The sequence below is a fragment of the Meles meles genome, chromosome X, assembly GCF_922984935.1.
Source record: "Meles meles chromosome X, mMelMel3.1 paternal haplotype, whole genome shotgun sequence".
NCBI lineage: Eukaryota > Metazoa > Chordata > Mammalia > Carnivora > Mustelidae > Meles > Meles meles.
Genome location: NC_060087.1, coordinates 27,553,726 through 27,579,449, shown reverse-complemented (window position 1 = coordinate 27,579,449; position 25,724 = coordinate 27,553,726). Strand labels below are relative to the sequence as shown.

The following is a 25,724-nucleotide window of genomic DNA, read 5'->3' as shown; positions in this document are numbered from 1 at the left end:
GTGCTTGTTAAGTCATGTCATTGTAGGCAGGGCCTTTTGGTGTGAGATTTCTTCTAGTTTGGATCATCAGGGTTCAGTCTGGAAACCACCCTAGATATTTCAGAGGAGATTTAACACTGATGGCTGCTTCCATGGCTAGCAGAAGAGCTGAGAAACCCAGTAGGAGACAGTAGGGTAGCCTGGAGGTTGGCAATATCAGGAAGCTGTTGGCCGCCTCAAGGGCCAAAGGGCCAACCAGTGTTACCAAAGTCCAGAAACCGGAATCACCTGGTGCTTACTCAAAAACTATGGGGGCAGCACAGTGGGAAGGGCTGTCCCTTAAGAAATGGAAACATGAAGAAGACTCTGCTCATGCAGAGAGAAAGAGAAAATATACTTGAGTTTCCCCCTTCCTCCTCCTCTTCCATGTCCTACCAAGACTTCTCACTGGCCTAACCAATCTAGAAGCCAACTAACAAGAAATCCTGGGAAATTCTCTTCTCCCGAGGGGTTAGTTCATCTGCCATATTGAGTAGAGTAGGAGATTGCCAAAGAAGGGATCTAAAGCTAAGAAGCTCTTCCACTGTTAGATCACAGAGCTAGAATTTTTTTAATGAATTTCTTAGTTCATGTATGCAGACACAGTATCCTAACAAAACAGAGAAACCTAATATGTAGAACTTTTTGTCCATAAATACATGAGGATCCTATTTTATAATCTTGCAAGCAGTTTTATTTTGATTTTGGCCTCATGACAAACCCGAGGCATGGGCAGAATAAGTCGCTCCATCCTATTTTACGCACAACAAAACTGGGACTCCTAAGGTTAATGACTTTCTTAAGATCAAACAGCAAAACAATGGCCAAAAAAGACTTCCTGGGAAAATGCCTTTTCATTACTCTGTGTTGCCTTTCATGAAGCTCCTTTGAGTCATGGTTATTAATAATGTTAAACTCAGGTTCATCTGGAACAAATGGGAATTTTATTTGTAGGTGACCATCCCAAAACATGTTATATAAGAAAACCTCAACAACACTCAACTGAATTTTTTTAATTATAAGTCTACGGATTCACATTTATCTCCTGAATTAAAGGGAATCTTTTAGATAAGCTACGGCATTACTGACAATGTCTATAAAACAGTGAGTCCCTTGCTTTGCGGTTAGTAGAGGCTTACCCTGTGTTGAATACAGTGTGGCTCATTCAAAATAGTAGTAATAGCAGTAGAATTAGTAGTAGTAGTAGTAATAGAAAGGGTAGTAATAATAAGAATGATTATAGCTAATATTTATTGAATTCTTTGAATGTGCCAGTCACCATTCTGAATGTATCGCCTGGATTTTCTTAATGAACGCTCGTGAAAATCTTTGAGGTAGATGCTGTTACTACACCCATTTGAGGAAGAAGGAAACGGAACTACAAAGAGGACAATTAACTTTCCCATTTGTCACATAACCAGGAAGTTATCAAGCTAGGATCCAAACACAACAGGCTGAAACTTCTAACTACTCTCTCTCTTTCTTCCTTGTTTTCTCCCACACAGAGTCCATTTCCTAAAAAGAATTCTTACAAATAAAAAATGTGGAAAGACAAACATTACAATGAAAAATTTTTAATACTCAAAGTTCTTGAAATTAATTCAGGTTGTCCCATAGCTGACAGTCATTTTTCTGCCTAAAATGCTGTGTATAAAATACCAAGCACGTATTAACAGCAGTACCGTATTAGGTTTAAATATAAAATATTTCTTTCCTGGTCGGGGACACAATCTTTTGGAGATTTAGCATTTTATATTCTTCATGGAAAACACACATCCACATATATATGCACCCACAAAAATCATCTTTTTTTATAGGCTTGTGTTCACAGTATTTCAAATTTCTTCACACACTGTGATCACCATACAAACAATTCCCTGTAGTGTATACCATTGTAAATGGAATTCAGAAATAAAAAAGAGCATGTGTGAATTCTATTGTATTTTTGAATTTACACTCCTTCTGTGGCTTGGAGTTATCCCAGTAGTAAATTTCACAGTAGTAGGCAAAACTGGTCAAAGTCATTGTGTGTAGTCTGAAAGACACTTGATTAAAATGCAGGTTGATCAACATACTATCTTAGGAGGAAGGGAAACCGTCTGTTCAGGTGAAATGTCTTTAAGAAGGGAGACAAGAACGCTGTTGTTGAGAACCTTAGAGTTGAAAAAAGGGCCTTTGCCCTGTCAGTTTTGCTCAAGGTCAGTGGATATCTTCTTCTTAATCCTACATCCTCATAAAACCTGGGCAGTATATACAGTGAGGGTTAGAGCTCAGTCAACATTTCCATAGGTGTAAAAAATCTTAATATCAACGTGAAAACAAATTTGAAGAGAAATATATTGCTTGTTGGGTTGTGGTTTTGTTTGTTTGTTTGTCTTTCAAGAATTAAAGTTTATCAAAAAGTTCTGGTTTGAAATTGAGCCTCACTCTTCTACCTGTTTACTATAAAGTCTCTGTCTTTCACTTGATATTTCCTTTGAGATTTTGGAAAATTTGAGCATAGTTTTCAACTTAAACTTCTGGGTAATTTTTTAATGATCTGTAGATTAGAACCAAAGAGTCTATCCTTTTTCCTCTAGACTTTTTAAATAGCAACCCCTGAGTGAGGCTTGGCTCCCAAGATTATTAGGTAAAATAAGTGATTTTAATTACATTTATCAAAATTTTAGTTTATATTTTATATATAAATGTATTGCTCTAATGTTGCCTTATCATATTTCTTTAAGAGAAAAAAGTCTTCCTAAAAGGAATTGACTTGGAAAAAGGTAACTAAGTCATAGGTCTCACTCAGTTTCATGCATTCTTATACTACCAATTAGAGATTGAATAGATGACGAATAATAAACTCTTCTTTAAAAATGCAAACACCATCTTATGGATAAGAAGGCCCAGTTACAAGTACATATCACTTTAACACTGTAGGTTTGGCTTGAGTAAGGAGGGGAAGGGATGGAAAGGTCATTTTGTACCTTAGGATATTTCTAGAAAGCAAAAACCTTCAGGGGGTATGATTCACCTCAGAAAGGCTTTTGAATAGTGTGAGGTTCCAAAAAGTAGAAAATATGAACCGCAGGGCTTGATAAGATGAGAACATAAGGAAAGGTAGTCATTCCACAAGAATACATTTTAATTGCTTTGTAGTGTAGCAACTATTCTCTACATCTTTAAAAACTTTCTCCCTTTTTCCTTTCAAAAGTTAGTGATATTGGCTTCAGAAGCTTGGTACTAATTTGATTATTTGGCTCTTTGTTTTATTCAATAAACACAATTATTTCTTTTGAGTCAAGAATAGGATGTTCTAGTGAATGGGGAAATGCCAGATTATATGTACATTATACATTTTCAAGGAATAGGAGTCCACCCAAACATCCTGGAACTATGCTAAAATAACTCTTGTTTGATTTTATTATATAAACAGCATACCAGCATGAAAAAACAAATATTAAAACAAAAATTTCTACTCTTCAGAAACATCAGTTTGTTTCAATTTCTTGTGTTCCCCTTCTAATTCATGAGTTACAAATTTAAGAAATACAGTATAGCTAGAAATTATGTTTCGTTTGTTACGTATGACTTTGGTGCACATTTACTGCACGTTAGACCATTGGGTTGATGTACTGTGTTAGTTTAATGTCTTCTCGTTAAACACTGAAATTTTCTCATTTTTTGTACTATATTAGTTGATGAAGCTCTTTATTCTTATAATGTATTTCTCTTCTTTTAAATATTTTATTAGGAGAAAATACCAAAAGTACAATTGGTAGGTCAGTGGGAGTAAGCATTTGTATGACAGTTGATACCTATTGCCAGATTGTCCTGCTTGATACTGTTCCCAGCAGTAGTATGTGAATATGCTAGTTTTACCACAGCCTTTCCAGCTTGGGTTTTATTTTTTTATTAATTTAATTGGTGTCAAATTATAGCATCTTGATTTAATACTCTGTTTTTTAAGTTAATTTTTACAATGGTAATCTTTTATTCTTCCTTTTGTTTGAATTGCCTATTCCTGTTCCTCTGTCCCTTTATCAGTGGCTTAACCTACTATGTTGGATTTGATATGACCATCTTAACTATTTAATATCATCTTAATGCTTAGAATCTTTTTCCATGGACTTATAGCCATGGTTAATTATGTTTCCAGATAAACCTGTTATTGGTTTACTTATTTTATATGTGGTGTATCAAGTGATACTATTAAGTGAGCTTGATAATACTCAATTGTCAAAGACAAGAAAACACAGGTCATTTGGTTTAGCAAGATTCTTACATTTGAAACTTTATTCTAATTTAAAAGGAGGATATTTATTAAAGTATTATGAATAAACTGGTCCTTTAAAAATGTTCATAACTAGGATAACAGTACTGTTCTTTGATGTGTGATATTTCTATATGCAGCTGTAGTTGAATGCCAGTAGATGGCACTAATTACATAAACAATTCAACAAGTTAATGAAGAGGGAAAGAAATACATGAGATTTGTTTTTCAGTTCAAATTTTAGTATATGTCCCATACTCAACAACTCTACGGGAGCTTATTTTTATAGTTTGTTCTCTCCCATGAGAAAAATAATTAAGCCCAGTTGATTTCCAGTTAATTGCCACTAAATTGAAATACCCAGTACTGAGTATTGCTCAAGATACAGCATTTGAAAAGTTTTGTCATTAAAAGTGGGTTAGTTTATACAGCCATGATTGACTAAATGACATGGTAGGTTAAAAGTTATCATGTAGACGTGTTCTGACCTGGGGATTCAAAACCTATTTATGAAAAATTTTAAGAAAATTTTAAGAAAAGTTTTAAGATTTCAGAGAAAACTGACATTCATTTTCTTTCCCATATGCATCCACAGCAGTTGGCCAAAGACCTCCGCCAGTGGCAGATAAATGTAGATGTTGCAAATGATTTGGCACTGAAACTTCTCCGGGATTATTCTGCAGATGATACCAGAAAAGTCCACATGATAACAGAGAACATCAATGCCTCCTGGGCAAGCATTCATAAAAGGTATGACCAACATGATTTCTGAAACTAGTGTTGGTTGTCACGATGGATGGGTGGTGACACTGGGTGGACCACGCAGATTTATTTCCGTAATCCTGCTTCGGAGGGACTTCGGAGGATTCAGGGTGACAAATATCAACTAAATTTGCAGGCTTGCCTAAATCCTAAATCCTCTAGAATTTTAAAGATGAGGGACCTGAAGACTGGTGAAATTAAGTGATTTGCCCACAGTTGCAAAGGCGGTGCTATAACTAAGAGTTTAGACAAACACAAAATATTGATTTATAGTCAAAAGAGCCATTTACCAATACATTTTGAGAACTCTATCCAAAGAAATATCATTCTATTCCATAGTGACATGTGCTGTCCCATTCTTAATCTGACAAGGAGGTCACTTGGGGTTTCATGATGGGATTATAGCTGTCCATGATGCTGTTGTTTTATCTCATTCCACATACTCAGTAAGAAAATCTGTGCAGTGTAACATGACTCAGAACTTCATTTCCCCTTCCATATCAATGAAAATTAACAGCCCTTAGAGACACTGTGTCCTGAAGGTAGATTCTGTGTCCTTATTATGCACTCCTTTAACCCCATGTACTTTTCTTTTAATAGCATTTATCCTAATTTTAAATAAAAACATGAATTATGTAACTAATTATCTAATGTTTGTCCTTCATATTAGTCTAAACTCCCTACAGACAGAGACCCCCTTTTTTTTTATATTTGGTTAGCCAACATATAGTACACTGTTAGTTTTTGATGTAGTGTTCAACAGTTCATTATTTGCATATAACACCCAGAGCTCATTACAACAGATGCTCTCCTTAATACCCATCACCTGGTTACCCCATCCCCCACTCCCCTCCCTTCTGTAACCCTCAGTTTATTTCCTGGAGTCCAGAGTCCCTTATGATTTGAAAGACCCTCTTTCTTATTTGACATATCCTGAGGTCCTGAACCAAGTGACGTGATGGGGAGCTAGGAAATCCTTGTTGAATGATGACTCTCTTTGCATGATGTGGTTACCTTGTTCATGCAATGGTAACTTAAGGATTATTGGGTACTTATTTTTAGTTCTGTCAAAAAACAGGGGCAGTTTAGCTCAGTTCATGATCCCGGGAGTCCTGGGATCCAGCCCCTGCGTCCAGCTCCGTGCTCAAAGGGGAGTCTGCTTCTCCCTCTCCCTCTGTCACTCCTGCCACTGCTTTTGTGCGCTCTCTCTCTCTCTCAAATAAATAAATAGACTCCTTAAAAAAAAGTAGGGCAAAAAGAGTACCTGTACAGTGATGAGGAAAACCACAGTGAAATGTAAATAAATTCCAGGAGATGACATGAAGATGTCAGTTGGGTGACCTAGACTAAGAAGAAAAGGCCTCCATCAGGTGAAGAAAAACCAACAGATTTTGAACTAAGAGCAGAAACTCTTAGGAGTAGTGAGCTACTGATATGCGGAAACTGAGAAAGCAAGTAAATCTTGAAATTGAGTTAGGAATTAAAGAGTGAAAACTCCTGCGAAACTGGATTTACACCGGTGGCCCTGAGGGGAGAGAGCAGCTCTAGTGTTGAATTCCAGACAGCAGGTATTCAGATGACCATGGAAAAGAAGATTCAACCTGAAATTGGGAGTTACCTTCAGGGCTCCATCACATGGACCCTGGTGGAGAGAGGGCAAGCTTGACTAATGGAGTAATAATCAGAAAAAAAAAAAATTCTTAAAGTGACTGCTTCCTCTCAGTAGCAAGGTTTGAATTTTCCAATTCAAATACAGATCTGGTATCTATTGAATTAAATAAGGGCAGATTAGGCTCAGGAAGACTTACACATATGTAAGCCAATGGTATCAGAGACTCAGTAGTTCAATCTCAATAGGAAATGCTTGTTTGTCAAAGAGAAGTCTCTTTGGAAAAGCAAATTAAGATCAGAAATTAATTTGGTGAGTTTAGGGAATTTGGTTAGTTTAGTAAGCTAAGAAGGGGCCAAAAAGAAAGTTTGTTCCTGGTACAAACTGAGGGCTTCGGGGAGGGTTGGGAAGCCTATCCCACCTATGCCACTCTTACTGGAAGTCCCCTGGCTCCACATTCCCATGCTCCTCTGATGTCCAAGTGGCTCTCTCTCTCCTTTTAATCACTTCATTAAGGGCTTGGCTTCTTCAAGCCCTTGGAGGAGCTTCCAGTTTATATTTTTTGACTCAGTCCCTAAAAATCTACTGCCTAAGGAAGGTATACCATTATTTCTCCAATGGCTAAATTTAAATCTGATGTTAGCAGCCAAATTCCATTTCCCACTGGCTCCTACAGAAGCTGAAGTCTGCCAAACTAATTTTTACTCTTGCCTCTAAAGTTCCTCCCCATGCCTTTCTCATGTATACTCTGTGAGTACACTGATGACCATCCCTTTATGTCATTTGCCACTTACAGTGATCATGTGATTTTCAGACCTGCATATCCCACTGACTTATTTCCAGTTGAACGTCTCTCTGGAATCTCAAACTGAATGGGCCCAAGGCTGAACTCATGTTTGCCCTCTTCCAACCTTTTTTTTCCAGGTGCAACCTACTTCTCTTCCCACAATGCCTCTTTAGTGAACATTACTACAACCCAGTCAGTTGCCAAATTGAAACTCATGTTTCACTCTTCCTTTCTTCCTTTTACAACCCCAGTAGCTAAGCTATCACAAAGCTATTTACCACTGAAGTAACTTTCAAATCCAGCCACTTCTCTTTTTCCATCCTCCTCAACTGTCAGGAGTTACTACATCATTGGCCTACCCGGTGTCCTTCCTTCTAGTCTTCCTACTTCCTATCCATTCTCTACATAAAAGGCAGGCTGATCTTTCTAAATACGGTATATTTATGTAGCTCACCCTCCTCTGACTTTTAGAGCCTTTAATGGCTTATCTATTATTTTCTGAAGACAGTCCATACTCTTAAATATTTTCAAGGTCATGTGTGGTTGAGCCTTTCCTTAAAACTACAGCCTGATACTCTTTGTACTCCAAGACCCTCAGTCTCCCCTCCCAGGTCCCCCACACATAATTAAGTAACATTGAGCTGTTTTCATTTCCTCATAGCTATGCGCTGTCTTCTCTACTACCTCCTGACCTGATATTTATATATTATTCCTTCCTCTTTGCCTGGTTAAGTTCTGTTCATTATCTAGGTCTCAGTATAAATGCTGATTCCTTCAGGAAGCCTTTTCTGACTTTCAGGCCCTGTCTATAGAGTTTACCTCATTACTTTAGTGTACTTATGAGAATGTTGGCTCTGTGAGGGTATTCCCATGGGCTGCTTGTCTACCCTATTACCATGCACTTAGCTTTGCACATGATAACTACCCCCAACACATTTTTTATTAAATAGGTGAATGAACTAATGAAAAATAACTAACTACAAGTGTTCTGGTGCACCAATAACTTAACACAGAAGAAAATTGTATCCATTGGGATTGCTTTCCATTCCAAATAACAGAAAACCCAAGTTCAGTAGCTTACCTAATGGAGGTGTATTTGCCTCATTTAAGGAGTGGTTCAGAGGTAGGCAGATGGTGACATTGGCTCAATGGCTCAGCATCGTCAGCCTTGAATTCTCCCCGTTCTTTTTGGCATGTCCCTCAGATCATGCACATTCCAGCAGGAAGAAAAAGAAGGAGAAGGAATGGTGCTTGAATCAGGAAAGCAGTGGGTTTCCCAGGAGATTGAGGACCAGAACTGTGCCCAAAAACCACCTCTGGTGGCTAATAATTGAGGTTAAGTCAGCCAAGAGAGAATGTCTGCCTCAAAGGGGATGGAAAGAGTAAACTGGGAAACTGGCATGCTATAGCTGGACAGCCTTAAGTTCCCTGGAAAGATAACCCGTCAGATCTTTGAGTAAATAGAGTATATTCATGTAGCTCATAGAGTCAGGTGCATTGTGTTTATATAGTATATTTACAGAGGTTCCTAAAATGGTGGCCATTGGGCTTGATGGTTGTTCTGGTCAGTGTGAAAGGTCTCGAGGAGAGCTGGATTCTCTGCTGCCTAATGGAACCTTTGTACTCCAAGTTCATGTTCTGTGTATGCTGTGTGCGTCAACCACACATATGAAGTCATATTCTACTTGACTACAGCTTCTCAGCTTCTCTTATTTTGCATTCTTATAGATCCTGTGCTAGGTAGATAAAGAAAAAGAGAACTCTTTATATGATCTTTTGTCTTTTCACCTTTTTATCCAGTATCTTGTCCAGGTAAACTGATGAGGAAAATAACATCATCATCTTCCTCTAGATTCACTCTATCCAATAGGGGTAGCCAGTAGCCATGGGTGGCAATTTGAATGTAAATTAAAATTAAATTAAATTAAAAATTCATTTTCCCCATCTCATCAGCCACCTTTTAAGTGCTCAAGAGCCACAGATACCTAGTGACTTCCCTACTGGATGGTGCAAAAGAGAGCATTTCCATCAACACAAAAAAATTTGCCTGGTAGTCCTGCTCCACATCATCTTTGTCCATGTTCAGCTAAGCAATGTAGGGCACATTTATAACAATTTCTTAAAAATAAAAAGGTATTGGTTCACATTATTTTATTTCCTTGTTTCTACTTTATATCTTCTCTATTTATCCACTTCGTAGAGTTGGTATTTAAAGTCTCAAAACCTACAGCCATCACAGCATAGAAACACTTTCACTTTTGTTGTTAGTCTTACAAACAATTTTAACATGAGCAATTACTAATATTGATATTTGGGTTATGGATAAAAAAATACTCATATCTTTGAAAAGTACCTATAAATATGACTTTTTAGGTAGAAGGGATGTTGCTGAAAGCATTCTGGTGACACTGTTTCTCAGAGTTCAGACTTTATTGCAGGACACTAAGGTACCACCTGCCCTGAGACTTTTGGTCATATAGACAAATACATGCACAATGTCGGGACATTTGCAAGCCTATTTAAAACCTCAGTCAGGGCACCTGGGTGGCTCAGTGTGTTAAAGCCTCTGCCTTCAGCTCAGGTCATGATCCCAGGGTCCTGGGATCAAGCTTCACATTGGGCTCTCTGTTTGGTGGGGAGCCTGCTTCCCCCTCTCTCTGCCTGCCTCTCTGCCTACTTATGATAACTGTCTCTGTCAAATAAATAAATAAAATCTTTAAAAAAATAAAACTTCAACCAGCTTTCAATCAAACTCTTCAGTGCAGTTTCCAATTGTTGAATAACGTGTAAAAATTGTAACTTGACAAGCTTTACTTTGACATTATATTGTGACAGGCTATAGTTTTGAGACATAATCAAAAACAAAAGTGAACTGGGGCACCTGTGTGGCTTAGTCAGTTAAGCCTGTGACTCTTGGTTCTGGCTCAGGCCATGATCTCATGGTCATGGGATCAAGCCCTGCCTTAGACTCCACATTCTGCTTGAGATGCTTTCCCCTGCCTTCCCCCTCCCCCTCCGTTCCTCCCCCTGCTTGCACAGACACACACTCTCTCTCTCTCTCTCTCGCCCTCTCTCAAATAAATAAATGAAATCCTTAAAAAAAGTTAAGTAACTTTGTTTTGTATTTTAGTGTTGAGCTTAAGTTTATTAATAGGTCATAAGAACCTTTGAATTGCACCTGGGCTTTGACAAGAACTTTACCATTTCATATAGAGAAATGCAAAGGGCCATGTGTGCCTAAAAGGAATTGATGTACCACACAATGATTAAAAGAGAAGGCTATTTCTCAACTAAATCCTACAGTTTAACAATTGAGATCAGAACATAGTTCATCACTGTGACCAATGTAGGAAAATATTTTGTTTTCCTGATCAGATTCCTGATAGAGTCCATGTTAACATAGAAAGCCAGAAACGAGGGCCTCTCCAAGTTCATTTCTTTCTTTCCAACCTCTATGAATAGATATGAATTTGTGAATAAGATAATATTAGATGTGATATTACAAATGATTGTGAGAAGCCTCTAAGGATTAGATTTCAAGGACTGCCATCTGGCTGAAGACTTTATGATGACACTGTCATGAGATTTCATTTCCTTCTTTCTATTCCAGGATCACTCTTTAAACAAGAAATGAGCATTAACCTGAATTGTCTGTCTGTAGCTATATGAGGGCTTCTACATTTACCTAACAGCCAGGCAGGAGTGAACTCATCAAGTAGAGGGCCTGGTCCTAGTGTCAGAGGGTTCAGCATGGCTGGAACTTTCTCGAAAAAGCTCCCAGATACCCGAAAAATCTCTCTAGGATTTTTAGAGAGAAATAGAGAGGAAAATCTCTCTCTCTCTTTCTCTCTCTCTCTCTCTCTCTCTATATATATATATACACACATGTATATATAAAATATACACACACATACATACATACACATATGTGTATATACAAATATATGCATGGAAATATGCTCTTCCTCAAAATAACACCTAAGTGTTCTCCTGTTCTCCCTAATAATATGTTTCACATTTTAATAATCACAATTCATAGTTGATACACTGAAAAACTATCACCAGTATTCACCATCTTTGGCAAACCATGAAACATGCATAAGTCACTCTTTGCTTCTCTATTCCTAGGTCCTTTCTCTTTTCCACTTTAAAGAAACGAGGAAAGGGAAAAAAATATTGAGCCCTACTATTGGTACAGCAAAGAGCTGTTCTAGCTAGACAATGAATCTCTTTCAGATTCTCCAGCACATTTTTTTTTCTTACAATTGTTCTGCTTTTTTTTTCCCCTGGGATCATCCATTTCTTTTCTTTCTCTTTGCTTCTCCCCTTCAGCCAAATATCATGTTGAAGTCTCCCTCATTCTACAAGAACCTTCTTAGGATAGTGTCTTTTCTATATAGTTGTGCTTGTTTCCCCTTACCATCATTTTTTTTTTTTTTATCAGCTTGAGACTATGAGAGTTTTTGAAGCCGTATCTGGGATTACTGTTTCCTATACTTCACTTCCTGATTATGCTTTGACCCACTACAGTCTGGCTTCTCTGGTACCACCCCCTTGTTTTACTGAAAGTGAGGGCTCACTAAGATCGTCAGTAACTTTTACAATCACTAACTGCCCTATTTTTATTTATTAATCTACTTGACTTCATTTTAACATCGGTCCTGTCGATCAACTTGACTTTTCAAAACTTTTGCTTGCCCGGTTTCCAGAATGAAATTGTCTTGCAATTCTCCTGCTTTTCTAGTCATATAGTAAGACTGAGGTTCTTGGCACATGTGTGGTACATAGTAAGAGCTCAGTAAATGTCATCTGTCATAAATATCATAAGCATTCATTCACTTAAGAATATTTCGGTGCTAGGCAGGCTCAACTCTTGGTACTTGATATATAGCAATGAAAATTCCTACCCTCATGAAGTTTTTATTTGGGGAAGGAGAAGGTGCAAAATAGACATTAACAAATAAGAAAGTTAAATATATGGGATTTTAAATTGTGACAAGTACGATGTGGCAAGAAAGAAGGAAAGGAGCTGAGAATAGGTGTGTGTGGTGAAAATGAAGTGTGGTTATTTAAATATGGTGGTTAAGGAAAGTCACATGGAAAGGTTGACGTTAAAACAAAATACAAAGGACCTGAGGATGGCAGCCATGTGGATAATTGGAAGAAAAACATTTCAGGAGATTCTAGTAAGTGGCAATGCCGTGAGGCAGGAATCTTCTTAGCCTTTTGAATGAAACCTTGAGAAACCAGTGTAACAGGAGAGGGTCACAGGAGCTTGGCAGGTATGGAGTTCAGAGAGATGAGAGGAATCTGATTACATCTGGCCTTCTAGGACCCCCAGAGGACTTTCACTTTCACATGGAATAAGATGGGATTCCTTGGAGGGTTTTGAGCAGTGGAATGGCATGATTTTACTCACCTGGCCCCTCTGTTTAGTGTACTGGATTACACTAAAGGGAAGTAGTGAAACCGTTAGGAGACTGTTGTCATAATTTCCTCAAGAGATGACTGTGGTCTGGGTCAGGATAGGAGAAGTGAATGTAGTAAGAAGTGATTGGATTCTACTCTATTTTGAGTAGAGAACCCAAAAAGTTTTCTAGTGAATTAGATTTAGGGGTGAAAGAAACAGAGGAATCCAAGAAGACTGCAGAGTTTTTACCTGAACAACTGGAAGATAGAACACTCATTTTACTGAGACAGAAAAGACATCGAAAGCAATGTGTTATGGCACTTGGGTGGCTCAGTCAGTTAAGTGTCTGACTCTTGATTTGGGCTCAGGTCATGATCTCAGGGTCATAAGATCCAGCCTTATGTCAGGCTCTGTGCTCAGCAGGGAATCTGCTTGAGATTCTCTCTCTCCCTCTCCCCTGCCACTCTCTCTCTCTCAAGTTAAAAATAAATAAATCTTTAGAAAAAAAGCAACACATCCTAGGAAGAAGATGGGGACATGTTACTTTTGATGTGTCAGTCATGCCTCCATTTGGAGATATAGAGTAGCTAGGTAGATATAAAATCTTAAATTCCAAAGAATTGTCATGACTCGAGATACGAATTTGGGAGTTGTAACAATAATCTATATAGGCTGTCTTTGCTCTTTACATCCCTTAAATGTTGGTGCTCCATTGTTAATCCTTTCTCTTTTCTATACACATTTCAAGTACATTTATCTGTTGGTTTCAACTACCATTAAGACTTCTCAGTTTTTATTTCCATCTTTTATCTTTCTCCCAATGTCCAGAACTGTACTTACAGACATCTACCATGTGTTTCCATCTGTCCATCCTACAGCCTCCAAAACTTCTAAAGAAGTCATTGTCTGCCTCTAAAACAATGCTAGACTTTATTTTCAGTGTAGTTTGATTACTGAATCATCTCTAAAACTGGAAACCTAAGAATTCCTTCTGCCTCTCCCTCACTCCCTCTTCTCTATTTTATTGATACATTTATTAAATTGGCTTCTAAACTTTGTGATTTCTACTTCAAAACTTGCTCTAGAAACTACCCCATTTTCTTCATCCCTATTACCAACTCATCCTAGAGCTTGTCCATATTCTACCTCAAAGACCGTGACCACCTTTGCTCTGTGCTCCCAGCCATTAGGTCTCCACACTCATTTGGCCTTCAGAGTGATTTCCCTTAAAATTTGTCTTCTGGTTTCCCTTTGCTCCCAGTGCTCTTTTTCTTCCTAAGACCTGATGGATGATATTTACATATGTGATATACTCCCAAAAGCATATTGAAATTTTTCTGAAAATAAAAACAAAGAAGTCAATAAATAAACTTCATGGTTTTTTTTTTTTTTAGGAAAGAAAAGCAAATAGCATCACAAATTTTTGCTTGTTTGGCAGTTTGTTTATTTAGCAGAATGATGGACATGTGAACTTGATAAAAGAGACTTATGTTCTATCCACAAATGCTGGCCCTTCCAAAAACATTTTCAGAATTCTTTTTCTGGAATACCTGGGGACCATTATACGAGCATCAGAACATTGTTGAATTATTGTATAGCCATACCTTGTCTTTGCTCAATACTTGTACTCAGTAATCATGAATTGAATGAAATAATCAGATGTTGGGCACCAGATGATTTTGGATTATTCCCCAGAATATAAAGGATGAAGATTTTATGCTGCCCTTGGAGCTATGTAAAGAATGTGACATGACGCTAACAGGACATTTGTTGAAAATATAACCTCTTAAGTCAGGGACTGCTTGTGATATATTTGTAGCATCATCATAAATATTAAAGCAACAAATGACCCTAAGAATACCAGCTCAAACTTATCAATTTAGAATCACCTATTTTTAATCCCTCTCATGTGAAATATACTATATAGTCCATCTTAAGGACTAAAAGTATTTGGTGCATTAAAATATGTACCTTTTAGATATGCTTCTTCTGGCGGTAGGAGGAAGTTTCTCTTGGCTCTTCAAGGGAGAGATGTGTATATAGTTATAAGGCCCTCCACTTTTTATACTACTGAGACCCAATCTTTCCAGCTGATTATGAAGCACAAGAATTCTCACCATGTTACAATAGGGTAATATAATACCTGTAATGCAAAACCTTGGGGCGCTGGGCCAGGGAGTGTCATGATCCATATGGATCTAAAATGTTCTTGGTCTTAACTGCCTGCTTCATTTTATGTCATCTCCTTTAAAGTAATTAGAATGTTTTTAGCTTGCAGAGATTGCACAAAAAGGGAGACATTTGGAACCATATCACCGGTGATTTACTGGTGTGGAAAATAACCTGGTGATGTAGCCAAATAGCCATTTGCTTTCTATCCTGGTCATGTAGTCCTAAACCAGGCTCTACCAGCACACCCAAAGAGATGCTTGGTGAAGCCCCTGCATACAGTTTACCCATGAAAAGACTCTAAAACTAAAGATAACTTAGAATTGTTTCCTTTAGGAAACAATTATAGGTCGCAGATGGACCTTTCTTGTCTTCATTCATAAATTTAATATTTTGGTAAAATTAAAACAAATGGGAGAAAGTTTCCCTTACTTGGTTTCATTGAACCCTTGATGTTAGCAACCATGTCCATGGTATTACTTTTCAATGATATTCATATTCTGAATTTTCTTTGCATCACTCTCCCTCTCAAAAAAAAAACTTTTTAAAAAATATTCAGTAGGGGTGCCTGGGTAGCTCAGTGGTTTAAAGCCTCTGCCTTCGGCTCAGGTCATGGTCCCAGGGTCCTGGGATTGAGCCCTGCATCAGGCTCTCTGCTCAGCTGGGAGCCTGCTTCCCTCTCTCTCTCTGCCTGCCTCTCTGCCTGCTTATGATCTCTGTCTGTCAAATAAATAAATAAATAAAATCTTTTAAAAATATATTCAATGAAATGTATACATGAGCTAGAGTTTATTTTTAATAAGTTAACTTAATAAATGGATATAATTATCATTTCACTTGTAATTTTATCTCATTCTAACATGTAGTTTAGGGGTCTTTTGGCTTTATTCAGCTTAAAATAGGAATTTATTTTTTTCTATAAACAATGAACTTAAACATATTCCTTATTTCTAAAAATTAAGCAAGACAGATAGATGTCGGTGAGTTCTGTGAAATTTCATCTTTTCAGTTTTTCCCCTAAAAGGAGGTCATGTAAGCAGTTCTTAGGTCAACATCTGTGCCTTTGTGCAGCCTCCTTTTATGGACTGGGAAACCTGATACTATCCCTAACTTCTTGAAGCCAAGTGCCTGCCTTAGGTCCTTTATCCCAGAACATTTTCAGATTCATGAGCCCAGCAAAATCTCAACTGACAGCCACTCTTGACTTCCCGTGCCAGAGCTGCACAGCCTGTACCTTCAACCCTGCATGCCAATTGGTGTTTCTCTACTATTTTTGACCCTCGGGGTTCTTTATCTTGTTTCTGAGCTCAGATTGGGCCCCTTTGACATTCTGTTTTGATATTTTATCTACCATTGTTTTGTGTTTAGAAGCATCTCCTATATTTAGAAATCATTTTCCCTAATATAAAGTGGAATGTATTTGTGGTAGAACATTTTAAATTAAGAGATATGGAATGACCCTTCACATTTTTAGCATTTCCTTTCATCCTATATCTGGAAATATATTTTTGGCCTTTTTTTTTTTTTTTACTTCTTCCCAACTTATTAATAGTCGAAAGTACTTTCAGATAGTTTTTTTTTTTTCTTGAAAAATTCCCTACTACATTTTTATTAGTAAGGTAATGTGCAGATTATATCTTTTTCAAGGAAAAAATATGGGGGCGGGGAAATAACTTTCCAGTAGGTGGTGACTCACTAAATAGCCAGGAACAAAAGCAATACTATAATGCCTCCAGCCAGTGCTTTCTGCTCTGGTCATGCTGCCTAGTGTCAGTTTTCACCAGAAGACAGAGAAAACCATTTCCATTAGCCAGTAAATCACTTTTCCATGCAGCGCAGCCCTTGTGTGTTCTAAGTATCCTCGAAGATTCACCTTCACAGTTAGCTTCATCAAATCCCTAGTATGACACTCATGACATCACTTTATGTCCAGTCAATGTCCTCAAGCCACAGAGCATTTAAAACAGTCAAAGTGGGGGTGCCTGGGTGGCTCAGTGGGTTAAGCCTCTGCCTTTGGCTCAGGTCATAATCTCAGGGTCCTGGGATCGAGCCCCACATCAGGCTCTCTGCTCAGCCGGGAGCCTGCTTCCTCCCCTCTCTCTGCCTGCTTCTCTGCCTACTTGTGATCTCTATCTGTCAAATAAACAAACAAAATCTTAAAAAAAAAAAAGTCAAAGTGCCCTACCCCAAGCATCTGTGGAGATCATAACCTATGTCGCCTACACTGATGGCAATACACACAATTCCTGAGGAGTTCTGTTTTTCTTCTGTAGCATGAGTATTATAGGTCTACCTTGTGAAACTGGGTTAGGTATTGAACATCCATTTTATCACAACCTCTTTTTAAAAATATTTAAGTGACACAAACCCTCCATCAAATTGCCCAAATACAGCTTCCATCCTGAGGCAAATTAGATAAATAATAACCACACATTCATGATTATTTATGATTTTCTTGGGATTTTTGGTGGTGAGATGTGATTTATTAATATGTAATATGTAAGGAGCACCTAAGTTGCCTAATAACATAGAAACTAAAATAATATTGTTCTTTTTAGGTATCCGCATAAGCTACTTACCTCTCCTCAGAGCTGGTGTTCCAAACCCAAATCTCTGACTCAGGCTTGGGCTCCCTTCACTGCTGTTTAATGGATATATATCAACTTGGAAGGAGGCTCTGGCATCTTTCCACAGTAATCTAATCTTAGCTCTGTCCTCTTCAATATTTTCATCAGTGACTTGGATGAAGACGTAGATAGCATTCTTATCAAATTTGCCAATGACACAAAGCAGGAAGAAGTAGCAAATACAGTAGACAAGAGTATCAGGAGCCAAAAAGTTTTCAACAAATTGTAGGAATAAGCTGAATATTGAAAGATGAAATGGAAATATAAGGCACTACACTTGTGTTTAAAAGAAAAATAAAATAAAAATAAAATCCAATTGTTTTAGATGGGGCTCCCTGGAAACAGGGAAGAAAACTCCCTAATATAGAGAGTTGTGTGCAGAAGATTTTGTTGAAGCGTATTTCCATGAGACATGTGTGGAAGGCTGTGACAGAGATAGCATTGGGCAGAGAGAAAAGCTAACCTGAAGTGAACCTGAGGCCTCAACAGATTCACAGGGGAGCTCTGGAAATTGCAGGACCCTTTCAGAGATACCCTGAATTGAGGCAAGGAGGCTGGGCCTTTGAACTCTAGAGGCAGCCACTCATTGGTTCTGGGTCACCCAGGAGGAGAGGACAACCTTGGATAAAACAGTTACCTATAGCTGAGGGCAATTTCCAGTGATAGACACAGCTGTGAGCAGTTAGCAGCTAATATTCCCACCAGCTAGAGCATGGGGTCTTGGCAGAGTATCAAGATATACAATACCCCAGTGTGACTCCAAGTGTGGTGCTTGGACTAGCCCATTTGTATCACCTGTGAACTCAATACAAATGCACATGCATGAGTCCTACCTCATCCTACTAAATCTCAGAATCTCTGGGGATGGGGCCCAGAAAACTTTTAACGATCTGGCCAGCCTCCAAGCCATTTCTAAGCATATTAAGTTGGAGAGCCACTGCATGATGCCAACCAAAACATTCAGAAAGGGGAGACAACATAGGGCATTTATTGACAGTAATCCTCCCTCCTTCACTCCTGCCCCCTCCCCCCACCACAGCAATAAAGCAATGACGAAGGAAAACAATGGGGACATTAGTCTGGGTAAATTCAAGCATATAATATAGTCTTAAGAACTTGCATTTCAGCTCAGTAGAGAAAGGAATTTTGTGATAGAGCTATCCAGAGATGGAACAGGCTATCTTGTAAGGTTGTAGAAGTATTCAAGAACAAGTTGGGAAACCTTGGAACAATAATTTCAAGCAGCAACTAGACACATGACTTTAGCATCCTGATCTTTCTCATATACTCTTCCTTTAGACTTTTTTTTTTTTCAGAACTAGCTCCATTTTATCTTAGTAAGTGTTACAAAAGGATTCTATGGTCCAAAATGAAGTTTGGGTACTATCAGATTGAGTAAAGGTAAACAAATGTCTGTAGAATTAATCAGACTTTTTATTAGTGTGTATGCATTAATAAAGTATGTGTGTTCATGAATGTGTGAGAAAAGTGATGCTCTATATAGTATGTATTCCTTCTAAAACTTTGACCTTGGAACCAATTTCTCAAGAAGAGCCTTATGTGACACTATAGCTTCTGATCCAATAATTATTCTATTATAAAATAATTATATGCATTATAAAATGGTAACTAACTCAGTAAGCATTTGTAAGATAGCATAGCATCTAGCCCAGACCCCCGAGTGGAGATCATTTCACTGTGAGTTCTCTGGGTAGTATTTCATGTACCATTAGTTCAACTCTGCACTGGGGCATAAGCCTATAAATTTGCCATACTGCTGAAGTAAAGTAGTATTATTCTACGCTCGACTCTACTCAGACATCTTTTCTGTTGTTTCCTTGGAACTATTATTGTCACCTCATATTCTCTTACAAGCTTAGGGAATTTTTTCTGGAAATATTCGTAAATAGAAAGCTGGGTAGCTAAGGGAGAGGTAGGGCAGAGAGGGAGAAAGAAAGAAAGAAGAGGAGGAAGAGGAGCGGAAGGAGGGAAAGGAACAAGATGATGATAAAGAGAGAGAAAGAGAGTTTGATTCTCAGGTACAGAATATTTGACTCGTACTGAACCTGTTTTCCTGAGATTTCCACAATGAGAATAAAGGGAAGGTCATTTAGAAATAACAGAAATAATGTAGAATACCTTTAGTAAAAGAAGACTTCATTTTAGCAGATAGCAATGAACAATAGAGTCTCTTATAATTGCTGGGATCTGCTAGTAAGGTTTTGTTTTGTTTTCTTTTTTTCCCTGAAACAAACTCCATTAACCCTCCTTGATACTCTATTCTTGTCAACATTTTAATAGCATGGGACTAACTCTTATAAAATTTTTCCCCACCCAAAACATATAATCTACAACCTGCTAATGATTACATTTAGCCTAATTGTTAGGTTGCTGCTTGTGACGGAAAAATTTACCCTGGCAGCTAGACAACTCTAGAAGCCCAGCCAAGACTTTGGTGTGTGTATGAATCAGCCTTCATATACTTCTCCTATAGAGTGGCCAACAAGCCAACCCATCTCACCTGGCAACCATTCCTGATGGACAGACCGGGTCTAGTCTGAGAGGCCAGAGCTTTTCAGTAGAGCAGTTTGGAGAACCATTGTTTGAGCTCAAAGTTTTAGCAGGATTTTGAAGACTCCTTGGCAAGCCCCTGGCTTGTGACTCCCTCTCCATCATGGGTCCTTTATTGCTAGGGTAGGGGAGCTTGCTCAGGCTGAGTTCTGCCCTCTCTTGTTAAAGGATGAGCAGGTAGACAGACATCTTTATCATTTGTTGGCCCACATTTCAAATGAGTGTAACATTTTACAGGCCCAAGTTAACCTTTTCTAAATCTTCATCACCGATTTCAACTTCCCAATGTTTATAACTCAGATAAAGATACCAAGGTATAGAAAGTCCTTTACTTTCCCTTTACTTTCCCAAGCTCGGATCCCCAGCTTTTTGGTAATTCTGACAAAGAGATGATTTTTGTATTTGAAGGGACAGAAGACAGTCTTCTTCCTCCATTTACATTGCCACATCATTTACATGACTTGGAGTTCTCTAATTCTTGGAGAATTTTCTCATGTAGGGTCAGTTGCTGCTTTTTAATACTTCAGATAGTTCTGCTAACTCTTCTGTACCTTTGCCAGCATCATTAACATGACTGGCTCCAGGAGGGCATCTAAGCAAGTATTTGCCTTAATTCCTGAAAAAACAAGCACCTCTCCGTCTTCCTTATCTATAACTCAAAGTTATGCCAACTTCTGCTTTTGAAAATGAGTTATCTGGCAAGAGCCTTATGATTCTAACTTTGAAAGAAAAAAGTTGGACTCAAACGGTGACATTTACATGTGCACTAGTATGATTACTACCTAATCAAAATATTTGAAATGAAAAGACTGATATGGATATACATTGGCAATTTTCAAATTAATTGCTTTGGTAAAAATTAAACACTCACTCCTGGCGAGATATTGCAGTAGGTGTCAGGGATGGTGAACAAATTCTCCTTGAGTATATATCCCACTCACAAAGCAAAAGGGCAGTTTTATTAGTCCTAACACCAAAGCTACACCAATACTATTATTTTGATTGCATCACTTTCATGAAGATTAAATTAATTACAACTACATCACATACTGCAAGTTTTAAGAGCTACTGTTAAATACATGCTCCAGGAAAAACATGATCACTTAGGGAAAATTATGATGTTCCTGTTTTCAAATGAGAAAATAGAAAAGTATATGCCTTTCAATAACACAATTTTTCAAGTGTGGATGATGAACTACTACTTTACCTATAGAAAATGCCATTTTTCCCCCAAGGACCCAAACTATTTAACAATAAACTGATTATTAAACTTGCTCCCAGAGGCTGCTCAGGTAATGGTGCACATGGTGCAAATAAAAAATGGGACTAAATACAGTTTATTCAGAAATCACTGTTTTTTCCTCTGACAGCATTAACTGAGGAAGGAAAGTGTGTGAGTGACATGCTCAGGGGTATTGAGGTGAGGTGGGGAGTCTGCTGGCATTACAGGGGTGCGGGGAACTTGCACGTTGCTGGAGTGCTTGGGTAGTCAATGATTTCCTAAGTAATCACTGTAACGTTTTTGAAATTCAATTTAACAATTTGATTCACACCAAGAAGTGAACAGAGAAGTCAGATCAAACTCTGAAGCACAGTCGTTCTAAATGGCATTAATCTTCCCTAGATGTGCCGCCTCATCCTGTGTCAATTAAGCGTTCAGAGGTGATCTTCAAGGATATTTCCAAATGGAATCAGCTGCAATCATCCTGTAAACTGGCACTGCTTTTGATGTGGTGAACTTGATTTCTTTGCGCTTGTAGGTCTCTGAGAGCAAAGGACAGACTGGATTTTTAAAAATTAAGCTCCTTTCTATGGCAAGCAAAAGTCATTCATAACAACATTTACGTAAACATTGGTAGAGAGGCCACGGAATTGGTCAGTGATGGACTTGTGTAGATTTTTATCAAGGGCTGCACCTTTATCCATGCTGATCCCTAGCATCTACCTGGAAAGCAGCAAAAACAAATCAGGTGGTTAATTATTAAGGGTCCTATTTAAATGATAACATCTAACGCACTTTTGGATTTTGAGAAATCATGCCAGCACAAGGATGAGCCAGATGCTTTGCAACTTGGTATCTATAATTTCAAGTAAGTAGTCATCACTCAAAGGATTTCTAGTTCAGTTCCCTTATGATTCGAGGGTGCTAGAATTTGGAAAAACCTTTCTTAGGTAACATAAGAGAGATCAATACTAAATATGTGAAGAGGAAAATTAAATATTATTCCTATAGCTCATTTCTGATTATTTTTACCAAACTTTGCTGCGGATATATTAACTTCATGCTTCTCCTAGCAGTGGACTGTGTAAGGTTTTTTTTTAATGTGTATATAGACTATTTTTCTAAATAACTTTAAAGAATTCTGGCTTACATGATGATTTTGTTTTTCTAAAGATTGAAAACTAAGTCTTCAAAGATCTAATTACTCTGATAAAAGAAAATGTGAACTTTGTTTTCCTAAGGAGAATAGACCCTATAGAAATGTTGCTTAAAATACTCAGATTGTCAATTAATCCTAAAGCAGAAAGATATCAGTTAAGTCTTTGAGAAGCAGTAACATGATCTTCTTTAGTAATGCCTATCATAAAAATTGGGGGCAAAATTAATTGAGATGATGTTATTTATACTAGATGACTATTCACGCATTTTGACAGTCTGGACTTCTTTCTTACAGGATAATTAAAACTTGCATTAGGAACCAGACTTTAAAAATCAATCCCTCTGCTATACTTAAAAAAAAAATGCATCCTGAAGTCCATGTAAATATAACTGTACTATAAGAAAAATAAATCTTCTTTAGGGATAGCTGTACATGAAGGACATTAATAACACAATGTCTTAGAAGAAATGTTCAGCTTTGAGTAAATAGGGAAGCTTGTGGAAAAGAAAACTGTGAGAAACATTGCCTTACCTATGCCTCCTCTCTTATTTGTTATTTTTGACACTTCTCCTATGCTTCTCTTCCCAACTTGGCCTCTCTCCTTACTCTTTTATCTCCAACTTAGCCTCCATGGTGTTTCTCCGTAATTTTTGGCATTTGCTCCCTATGGGTTCTTGGCACTTTGTTAGGGTTTCCTACCTACTCCTGTCCCCATAGTCCCTCATCCTCAGCCTTGTATCTCAGCTCCCTCCAGAATCTTCCTGCTCTTCCAGTTCTCCTCACCTGCTCTTCCCCTTCCTATCTAGAGTTCTCTTTGTCTCATCTGCGTATTTCTCTCCCAACTCTGTGCTGTGATCTTCTCAGAAAATGGCACATAAGGCCATTGTGCTCTGAGCACACCTTCATCTTAACCGTCTGGAATGCTGCCATGGAGTGGGGCTACCTTTGCTAATTGTCCATTTTTCCACAATATGTACCTACTGCCTTCATTTGCATAGAGAATTATCATAATCAAGGAAATAAAATACATTAAAAATTTTCCTTGCTTATTTTTCCTCTGGAAATATGTAAGAGAAATGATTTTGAACCCAATGCCTAGAAAAACACTTGTGTCACTTGAACACAGTGCTCTTGTGTGAGCATCTTACTAGAAATCCACTCCTCAGAACCCTGATATCTCTTCACTTTTGGTTTCCAAATAACGCATATTTATCCAATAATTACAAGCCATTTCTTAAAAAGATTCTATTTATTTAAGAAAGAGAGAGCACACAAGCAGGGGGAGTGGCAAAGGCAGAGGGAAAAGCAGGCTCCCTGCTAGGCAGGGAGCCTCACTTGGGGTTCAGTCTTTGGACCCTGGGATCATGAACTGAGCCGAAGGCAGATACTTAATGAACTGAGCCACCCAGGCACCCCCACAAGTCATTTTTAATAAACCTCTTATATAAAAGGACAGACCCTTTTAAAAGCTCTCATTTGGAAAATATTTTTCTTTTTTTTGGTACAATCGCTGTTTTTATTTATTTATTTTATTTATTTATTTTAGATTTTATTTATTTATTTGACAGACAGAGATCACAAGTAGGCAGACAGGCAGGCAGAGAGAGAGGTGGGGAGCAGGCTCCCTGCTGAGCAGAGAGCCTGATGCAGAGCTCAATCCCAGGACCCTGGGATCACGACCCAAGCCAAAGGCAGAGGTTTCAACCCATTGAGCCACCCAGGCGACCCTGGAAAGTATTTCTTGAAAAATATTAATAGTATGCATTTAACATCCCTTTCTAGTCCAAATTCTAGTTGTCTTAAACTTCATATATATATATTTTTTTAAATAACAACTATAACAAAAAGCTTATACTTCATTCCCATCAAAATGGGTTTGCCAGCATTAGGTGAACTTAAGATAAAATAGTTATTATATAAGTTACAAAGTTGAGGGGCAACTGGGTGGCTCAGTCAGTTAAACATCTGCCTTCAGCTCAGGTCATGATCCTGGGGTCCTAGGATGGAGCCCCACATCAGGCTCCCTGCTGAGCAGGGAGCCTGCTTCTCTCCCTCCTCCCCTCCTTGATGCTCATGTTCTCTCTCTTGCTTGCTCTCTCTTTCTCTCTTTCAAATAAATAAATCCTAAAAAAAAAAATAAGTTAGGAAATTGATTTGCTCCCTCCATCATGTTCGTCACCTTTTCACCACCGCCAAATGGTAAATGTAAACTTACTCCCTAGAAGTTGATCTGGGCCCCAATTTCTAGTTAATTGGGAGAAGCAGCCCTGAGTTGAGCACTGTCAGGCTGATTTGAGTCTTAAGATATGATGATGATGATTGTGTCAAATGTAATCAAGAATATGGGCTCTGAACAGACGAGGGGCTGGCTGCTTTTAATTCGGGTTCACAGACAGAGCCGACCTCCCGTTCACCGCTAGTCACAGCTGGCAGTAATGGAGCAATTTTTAAAATGCAATTTCATTCTCTATGGAGCAGTAAGGATCAGGGATTAGATGCATGGGGCGGGGGGGGGCAGAAGAGCCTCATTCTCTTCTTTAAAAATTCTATTTATTTTTGGTATAATAGCTTTCATCTTGGAAATTCCAAATTTTGTAGTTCTGTATCCGTGGTTTTCAACTTCTCAAATCCATGCCCATCCCCTTTATTTTCTTCTGACACATACTTTATGACACCTTCTTGACTAGCATAGACCAAGAGTTGTAGATAGGATACCCAGCCTAGAGATAGAAGTTTTTAAGTGCAGCCCTGACTCGAATTTTAAAGAGAAATGAGTCATTTAGAATGAACTAATGTCTATTTCGCTGGGCAGTTCTGAGGTTAGGAGCACACTAGAACACTCATGACTTTTCTTGGTGATTATACTCTGAATGCAATAACAAATGCAGGACGACACCAATGTGTTACCAGTACTGTGAGGGGCATTGGCCACCCTAAATGGAACTTTCCAAAATGCTGAATAACTCTTGGCATAATGCTTAACAACACAAAGTAAAATTTTCCTTCGATTTTCAAGGCAGTTACCTTTCTGAAAAAGAAATCAATGTGTAATAAAAGCTTGATAAGAGTATTTTATGTTCATACATACATACATACACACACACATATGTATATATAATTAAGTTCTAGGTTCAA

The 25,724-nt window shown here is 38.1% G+C and overlaps 1 protein-coding gene across 9 annotated transcripts in view; it reads left to right on the top strand.

The window, feature by feature from the left end:
• DMD (dystrophin) overlaps positions 1-25,724 on the top strand; it is a 2,324,635-nt gene that overhangs the window by 1,775,399 nt on the left and 523,512 nt on the right. For 7 of the 9 annotated variants that reach the window (XM_045994540.1, XM_045994546.1, XM_045994545.1 and 4 more), the window contains one exon: positions 4,869-5,023. In XM_045994540.1, coding sequence (XP_045850496.1) covers positions 4,869-5,023 — 155 coding nt within the window. The remainder of the gene's footprint in view (positions 1-4,868; positions 5,024-25,724) is intronic. The other 2 variants (XM_045994539.1, XM_045994543.1) reach the window with 1 other exon arrangement.